Source organism: Trachemys scripta, chromosome 10 (genome assembly GCF_013100865.1).
Source record: "Trachemys scripta elegans isolate TJP31775 chromosome 10, CAS_Tse_1.0, whole genome shotgun sequence".
Taxonomy (NCBI): Eukaryota; Metazoa; Chordata; order Testudines; family Emydidae; genus Trachemys; species Trachemys scripta.
In genome coordinates this window covers 20,404,754-20,413,089 of record NC_048307.1, presented here as the reverse complement: position 1 = coordinate 20,413,089, position 8,336 = coordinate 20,404,754, and the positions used below count along the sequence as shown (strand labels likewise).

The 8,336-nt window shown below is 40.5% G+C and overlaps 1 protein-coding gene across 1 annotated transcript in view; it reads right to left on the bottom strand.

Annotated features, from left to right (window-relative positions):
- Positions 1-202: 202 nt before the first annotated feature.
- LOC117883854 (sorting nexin-29-like) overlaps positions 203-8,336 on the bottom strand; it is a 388,013-nt gene continuing 379,879 nt past the window's right edge. The window contains exon 14 of the mRNA XM_034783666.1: positions 203-4,589. Coding sequence (XP_034639557.1) covers positions 4,460-4,589 — 130 coding nt within the window. The 3' untranslated portion in view covers positions 203-4,459. The remainder of the gene's footprint in view (positions 4,590-8,336) is intronic.

Here is an 8,336-nt window from a genome sequence, read left to right as displayed (position 1 = left end):
TATCACAAAGTGAAGGTTCTCTGCAGTCCCTAATCTTAGTATCATATATACATTTTGTTTACTTGTGAGGGCATTCTGTGCCAAAAATTAAAAATTCTGCTCCAAAAAATTAAAAATTCTGTGCACAATATTTTAAAATTTTGCAAGTTTTATTTGTCCAAGTGTGGAGGAGCTCAGTGTGGGGGGATCCAGTTGTGGGGTGAGAGAATTCTGTGTGGGACAATCTGGAAGGAGGCAGCTCAGTGGGGGGTCTAGGTGTGGGGAATCTGGATGCACAGAGGCTCATTGAGGGGGTTCCAAGTGCAGGGGCAATGGGACTCTGTAGGGGCTTCCAAGTGAAAGTGATTGGGGCTCAGCAGAGGGGTCTGGGTGTGGGGGTCTCAGCTGTGGGGGTCTTGGTGGGGTGGGGGTCTGGGTGCAGCTAGTTGGGGGTCAGTGGTGTGGCGGTCTGGATGTGGAGGCTCAGGGGGTGGGGCTTGTGGGGGTGTTCTGTGCAGGGAGCTCAGTGGGAGGTGGTCTGGGTGCAGGGGTTGGGGCCTGGAGGCAGCGGGTCTGAGTACAGGGGGGATGCAGCTGCAGGGGTTGAGGTTCAGTGGGGTGGGGTTCAGGTATGGAGGGCTGGGGGAGATTCTTAGTTGTAAGAGGGAGGTTTGGCAGGAGTGTCTGGGTATCAGAGGTCCAGCTGCATGGTGGTTGGGTGGATGGGGGAGCAGGTCCCCATACAGAGATCTCCCCCCACAGCTGAGAAGCGATGAGGGCAGGAAGCAGGGGAGGATGCGGAGCTTCCTGCAGCTGTGGGAGTGTGTGTGTGGGGGTTCTGGGTGTGGGTCTGACACAGCCCCAGCCACTCTTTGCAGGGGAAGAGGAAGTCCCGTCCTCTCCTGCCTCCAGCCCAGCTGGGACTAACAGCTGAACCCAGCTCAGGGTAGGAGTCACTGGCTGGGTGTTCCCAGCTCTGCGGTGATTTACCTCTCCATTGGCTGCTCCAGGTGCCTGAAATGATGTACCTGCACAGCTAGGGAGTGGTGCATGACTGCTCTTGCAGCTTCCCTTTGCTTCCCTGTCAGAAAGTCATTTTTCTGCGGGGAAGCAAAAAAATCTGCAGGGACATGAATTCTGTGCAAGCGCAGTGGCGCAAAATTCCCCTAGGAGTAATTTTATGCTAAAATTAGCAGAGAACAACTTGTTCACTGTAAACAAGTCCAGATTTTTGCATATTTATTCATATACTAAAAATTAGGTAAGGCCAATTAATCAAGAGGGAGGAAGAGATAATTTAAAGAGCCAATAAGGACAGTTTTAAAAATATGGATAGTACATGTCATTCTATGTTGAGCACATGTGTATCTGCTAAATTAGTTTCCTTACCATTTGCAGCTTTTCAAAGACGGGGGTGGGGGGAAGCTGTACATTGTGAACTATTTTCTGAAGATGAAAACAGATTCATGTGGTAAACACATCTAAATCCAATTCTCCCCAAAGGAATTTATGCAAGGTAGGCTTTCAGTTCAATCTGTAATTCAATATTAGTAGGCAAAATTTGGCACATGAATTACAGATTACACTCCTGTCAATCTTGTAAAGCCTTTAGACCTTTTAAAGATATGAATTCTTAGTCTTTCAAAGTGGAACTCACATTCAATCTATGAATTTTTCAACAAAGACAAACTTCAAAATATAAGTTATGCATCAAATTAATTGGTTCGGAGAGGCTTTACAGATTTTATTATTTTTTATTTTTAAACAAACACCCCACCCTACTGGATTCAAACACCAATATCAACTCATTTTCTGATGCAACCAAGACATCTAGCTTTTCTGAAAAGCTGCTTGTTGGGATTCATTTGTAAAGGAGCTCTCTTATAGATGTGCAGAAGATACTGCAGTAGCAGATAAAATTGCAAGTAACAGAACAATATTTCATTTCTGGCACACGATTTTTCTTTTGGGGTCTCGCGTGTTAATACCTGGTTGCTGCTGGTTGCCTTTTCCCATCACTCAGTGCAATCTATGACAGTGTATGTCAATGTTAGGATTACAGGACTCGTTCTTCACACTCAGAAGCCAGTTCTGCAACCATTATTCACTTTGAGCAAACCTTATTCATGCGAGTCGTCCAACTGAAGTCAATAGGGCTACTCGTGAATAAGTGCCACAAAATGGGACAAAGGCTTGAAGAATATGGGTCTCAGTTCATTAGACTTTTTAAAATAGCTCTACATTCAAAAAAGTGCATTAATAATAAGTGGATTCTTTTTCTGAAAAAAACCCAACCCCTTGGGTTTCTATTACTACTGTCAGGTTTTACATAATACACTGACAGTCAATAACAAAAATGAACCACACTGCACCTTTAAGTGGGGGGCCGTTGTCTGGCTTGCTGAGGGAAAGGAAACAGTGTTTTAAGGGTGAGGGAGAGGGGTCAGAAGCTGCTGCAAAAGGGGATGGGGTGAGCGTGGCGACACTGACTCATCCCCTGGGACCGGAAGGGCGAAGGAGTTGAAGAAGGGCAAGTCCGGGCATGAGGAGCTCTTTTTCCACAGAGCAGGTGAGTCAGCACCTACCTTTCCCTTCCCTCCCCTCCCCTCCCCTACAGGTGGCAAAATACCAGGCTTGGTCAGGACCTGCTGTGGGCATCATGCTAGCCGTTCTTTTTAGGGTATCTGGGAAGGACTTTTTCCCTCATCAGCAGATTGGCCTAGGTGGGGTGGATTTTTTTTTGCCTTCCACAGCAGGTTCAGGGATGGTTTTGTTATGGTTAACAGTGAAGGGAGTTAGGCTATATGTCGCAACTCATTATGTAAGTGTGGGGCGGATGTCCAGTGCAGGCACTCCACAGTGAAGGTGTACAGTGACTGGATAAATGACTTGGTAAAGGACTTAAAATGAAGGTGTTGGTTAAAGTAATGGAACAGGGTGGCTCCTATACATGGTATGGCAGGGAGCCAACCTCCCTTTCTTACAGCCCACCTTAACCCTCTTACAAGGGTGGTGGTGGATGGTTAGGTCCCAGCAATAGGTGGCTGGGGGACCTGCATGGAAAAAGATGAGGGCTGGCAGAAGCCTTCCTGGTAGTAACTGAACGAACATGGAGTTACCTGCATGATACACTTTTATCTGCTGGGTGGTCACAGACATCTAATAATAAAGTTCCAGTCTGATTAAAACCATATCAAGTGTCTCCTGTCCTTCTTTCAGGTATAGCCGGACAATATACCAACCTATGGGAACACAGATTATCCAAACAACTTGTGAGAAGAGAGTTGTTCTGGTGCACAGGTAAAGCAGAATATATTCTTCAGTAAACATGAATGAATATTGGTTAAGACTCTATACATGGGGAAAAAAAGATGGCTAAAGCATAGTTTACTGCCTGTGGCAGTATAGCTAACAGATGTTGTGAACTGGATTCCAGTTGATCCATTTCAGGATTTCCAGCACTTGTAACAATTATTCTCCCAGTTTTCTTTAGTTGTTCTCACAACATCGTTACAAGTCACTTTCCAGTAAAAAGGTGACAGGCACTTTCAACTTAGGCAATCTTTTAGCAACAGCATTTCATGTGTCTTACAAAGTAGTTGTAAGAATGCCCAAATGGCCCCTTTCTTTATGCTGAGAGACTGTTTTTATAATAACATCAGCAAGAAATCAATAACAGAACAAAGCCAAATGCTGGAAAACTCTATTCTGTAACATGTTAACTTTATGTTTCCTTTTTTGCTAAACTCCTTGAGCTGACTTGTACTGCACCTTGCCTTGCAGCAAAAACAAAAATTTCAATAGAAAATTATTAGAATCTCCATTTTGGTAGAATTACTCTTCACAAGTGAGAGCTTCTGGGAATATCTGACTAGAAACATACAAAAGCTATTTCTGCCCTCTCTACTGTTTTTTCTTCCGTCATTTACTTTGTAACGTTTATAAGACTCTTGAGTGCATCAGAGGATCATAATGAAAAAGCAACAGTCATTCCATTTCCAAAAGGCAATGGGTTAGGAGAGTTTTTTTTAAGTACAACTTTCTGACAAATATTGATTAGTGATAATTACAGTTGTACTTCTAAGAAAAAAATAATATTCTCCGAACATGAGGCACACAGATCTCAGGAACAGAAATAGATGGGATGAGTGTAAGAGACACTACGGCACAAACAAGGGACTCATAGTAGTGGAGTAAGTTTAGAAGAAAAGAGAATGCTTTACAAAACAAAGGAAGTGTGTACAATTTGCTGAGTGCCCCATGAAGAGCCCTCATATTCCACTGGGAAAATGCTTGCTGCTTTCAAAAGTGACCTGTTAAATCAGAATGATGAACCTTAGTATTGAGAGTCTCCTTTCAGGAATTAACTCAATGCAGCTGTATTCTCCCCAGGGCCTTTCATAATCAACAGTATAGGATAGGTCAGAATCACAGGGCAGTTTAAAGTACATGGTGCTGATGTTCACAATTATACAAAGGGTCAGAGATCACCACTTTGAGGCTCCAGGTTCCGTGGCTCCCTTTGATGGTGTCGAGATAGCTTTGGAAAGCGGGTAGCCACTCTTGAGCGATTGCTTTTGCTTACTGGTTCTCCCACAGGTTGGATATCACTAGGAAAAAAGAAAAAGAAAAACACCAGAATAAGTTCATGTTGTGTGTAAATTCTCCTGTAGTTATTCTAAATGTAGAAAAAGGAGATGTTATGAGAATTCAGCCAATGATGGCAAAGTACAGTACATATCTTTAACTACATGGACCTGCATTATTTATACTGCTAACTGGAGTCTGAATTACAAATGCGCTCTTGCAAAAATGAGAACAAGTAGTACTTTATGGAAGACTGTAATTTCTAAGATAAAAACATAACTCAATGGGCTGAAGTTCAGAGATGGCATTAAAAGCATTTGAAAATGATATATGTAATGGCAAACTAGACAAAAGCTTGGATGATGCCCTAGTTAACGTTCTTCTAATTATGGATGGATGTATCCTTACGTGATGAAATACATTAGTAACACACTGCCGCTGGGAATTCTTCATTCTATTCTGGCCCACAACAGACTATGATCTTACATGAATGAGTCTTCTGAAAACAACTTACTTGGAAAGCAAATACTCTAAGAACAAAAAGCAGTAACGGAAATTTCTGGTTACACAGGTGTCATTCAGAGGCTATAGACACCTCCAAAAACTACAGTAGAAAGGAATAATGTTGTACTTTTGCCATACTTTTAGAGGACTCTACAGGGTTTAAAATTATACAGTTTACACACGTCTCAATCAACATCACTGATTAGCATTTCACAAACCAGCCAAACGATAACAAGGTTATGCAGCATGCAAAGTCAAAGTTATTTTGACATGTAAAAATCAGCTATTTATACTAATATTCAATCTGAGTTGATGAATTAAGAAGAGAGATGCTCTTCTGCAGTCTTTACTATTTTGGCTGAAAACTGATGTATTTTTGAAGCAAACAATGCATTAACTCCATGTAGATCTCTTCTCCCTGCAGGATGACATTTACCACTGTGCCGAGAGCCTGCCTAAGGCTTATTTCCTTCATAAAAGCACTTGGAGAGCTACTGATGAAAAGCACTGTATAAGAGGTGGGTATTATTATTATACACACACTTAGATTCCATTTAAGATGTATTTTGAGGGCTTAAATGGGATGGACCTAAGTGGAACATAGGCCTTGTAAAGGCTCTGTTCAAGGGTGCAAAATTCACCCTCAGGGAGCAGAGTATTTTAGTAAGGTAAGTCAGTCACCAGTACTTCATTTTGTCAGTGGTAACCATACTTTTGTAAGGCTAATAAACAGTTGCCAATATTCCCCAACATAATGGACAGTGGGTTCCAGAAAATACCCTGCCAAAGTCAGTTGCTAAATTGATAATGTTAGCAGAAAATAAAAATGCTTTTCAAATAGCAGTGTGAAGTTTCATTGTTGTGCATTTCCCTAGCAGAACAGCTTGAAGTAGCCTCAGTTTCGAGACAGCCTTAAGTATATTGATTTTAACTAAGTTCACTAAAAGTCCTACTACAGTACTTATTCTTTCGCTGTGACCAGAAAGTCCGCAACATGAAAATAATTGCATAAAATTCTCATCAATCTCAAAACTTCTTAGCAACTCACTTGTTCTTCTTGTGTAATAGTAAGGTTTACAAATTACCACTTTAGTGTTTTGCTTGCTTGTCAATAAAATCAAAACACTAAAATTTAGCTGGGTTCATAATCTTACTCTGTGGTAGCCATAGATAATTAAATATCCATTTCAACATTTCCAGATTTTATGATTTTTCATTTTGTGACATCACAGCCCTGCAGAATCCAAATTAACAAAAGCTATATGCAGTACCTAGAAGATCCTGCTTTCTGAATCAATTTCAATTATGCATATTAATGTTACTTCTATTCTATTTTTATTAATATAGGTGCTGAGGGAGAGAATTTATTACTACTTATGATTATACTATTATTACCATATTAATACACCAATTATCCAAGGTAGCAAAGAGCATCATCATTAACTCAAATGTGTCTGCCAGTTGTATGATGTCATCTGCCCAAACTAAGGAGTTTAACTGTAGATCATCCAATGTCACATCCTCCAACTCATCTCACATTCTTAATGTTTAAGAACATGAAGAAAAGCGATAGTGATTCCATATCCCCTTGTCTTACACCAAACTGACTTGAATACGTTGCTTAATTCTCTACCAATTCTTACAGCACAGTAATAATTTTTATACATAGCTTTTATAATTGCAATCATCTTATCTGAAACTCCATATGATTTTGCTACTTTCCACAATGCTTTCCTACAAACCAAATCAAATGCCTTTGTGAAGTTGATGAAAACACCAAACATCTTTAACCTCCATTCTCACATTTTGTTCCATCAACTGTCAGAGCATGAATAATTAATAAATGCAACTTGGACTTGGTCTGAAGTTGCACTGTTCCTCGCTTACTAATTTTTCTAAAACTGGCCTTAATCCATTGACAATTACTTTCATCATGATTTTTCCCAGTACTGACGATATGCTTATACCTCTATAATTATCTGAATTTGCAGGATCTCCTTTCTTCAAGATTGGCCCAACTATTGCCTTTAGCCAGTCATCTGGTGACACCTCTTGTTCCCATACCTTTTTCTATATTTTTTTCTAATGCTTCAAATGCACTTGTCCCATTGGCTTTTAAGCAATTGAGCTGTTCAGTTGCCTGTTTTTAAACTGCTTCACTTGCTCTATTTCTTCTTCTGATGGTAGTACAGATGTCCATTCTCTTTGAAAGCTGCCCTATTCACTTAGCATGACTAGAATGCTTGCATCTGGATGAACTACAGGGTTCAGACTTTGTCAGAATTCTCCTTCCGTACTTCCAGCACCACTTTGGCATTTGTTAGTTCACTGGTAGCCTTTTTTGCTGCTTGCATTGCTGGCCTGATTGTGTTTCCATATAACTTAATCTTGTTGTATATTATTTTCATATCTTGATTTCTGGAGGTCTATTCTAGTTGCCGAGCCTCTTCTTTCCAAAATTATTGCTTGTCCAATCTTTGTAATTTCTTCACCACTTTGCATAATGCTTTTACTCCTTCCGCTCTCCCAGCAGACTGGTTTGACTTGTTTACACGTTTACAGTGATGTTCTTGTTTTGTTGCTTGTCCAGCTTTTCCTTGTTTGCTTATGCCTTCCAGTAACTCCCTCCACTGTGTTTTATGTTGTTTCCTTGAATATTTCCCAGCCAGGCTATAGTGAGATTTCTTCATCATCACAAATTAATATCTTGAAAGGCCTTCCAAGCATCACCTTTTATGCCTCCCTCATAGAGTTATCCTTTATCTTATCAACATCAAATTTAGTTTCAGCTGCCACAGCTTTTTTTCCTGGACTTTAACTGAATTGTTCCCATGGATGATCACTGCCACACTCAGCATTTCTGTAGACTAATATCCAACAGTGACAGTCTATGCCTTTTACTGATAATAATGTGGTCAGTCTGGTTTCTGGTTTGACCATCTGGTGAGTTCTATGTAACCTTGTCTGTGTCTTTGTGAAGAAACCAAATACCATCAATAATTAGATCATGCATCTCACAGCAAGTTTTTAACTTTTTCCAATTATTATTTACCATCATGATGCTGTGTGGTCCAACACTATTCATTTGCTTAGCATGTCCACTACTAAACTTTGCATTCATATATCCCATTCAGGATCATACCATGATCAGGAATCTCATCTACAGTATTATCCAGCTGCTGATAAAATCCATCCCTCTCTTCTTCTGGTGCGTAACAACAGATCACTGTTATCATAGTTTATCGTAAGCAGTAGTAAACTCTGCT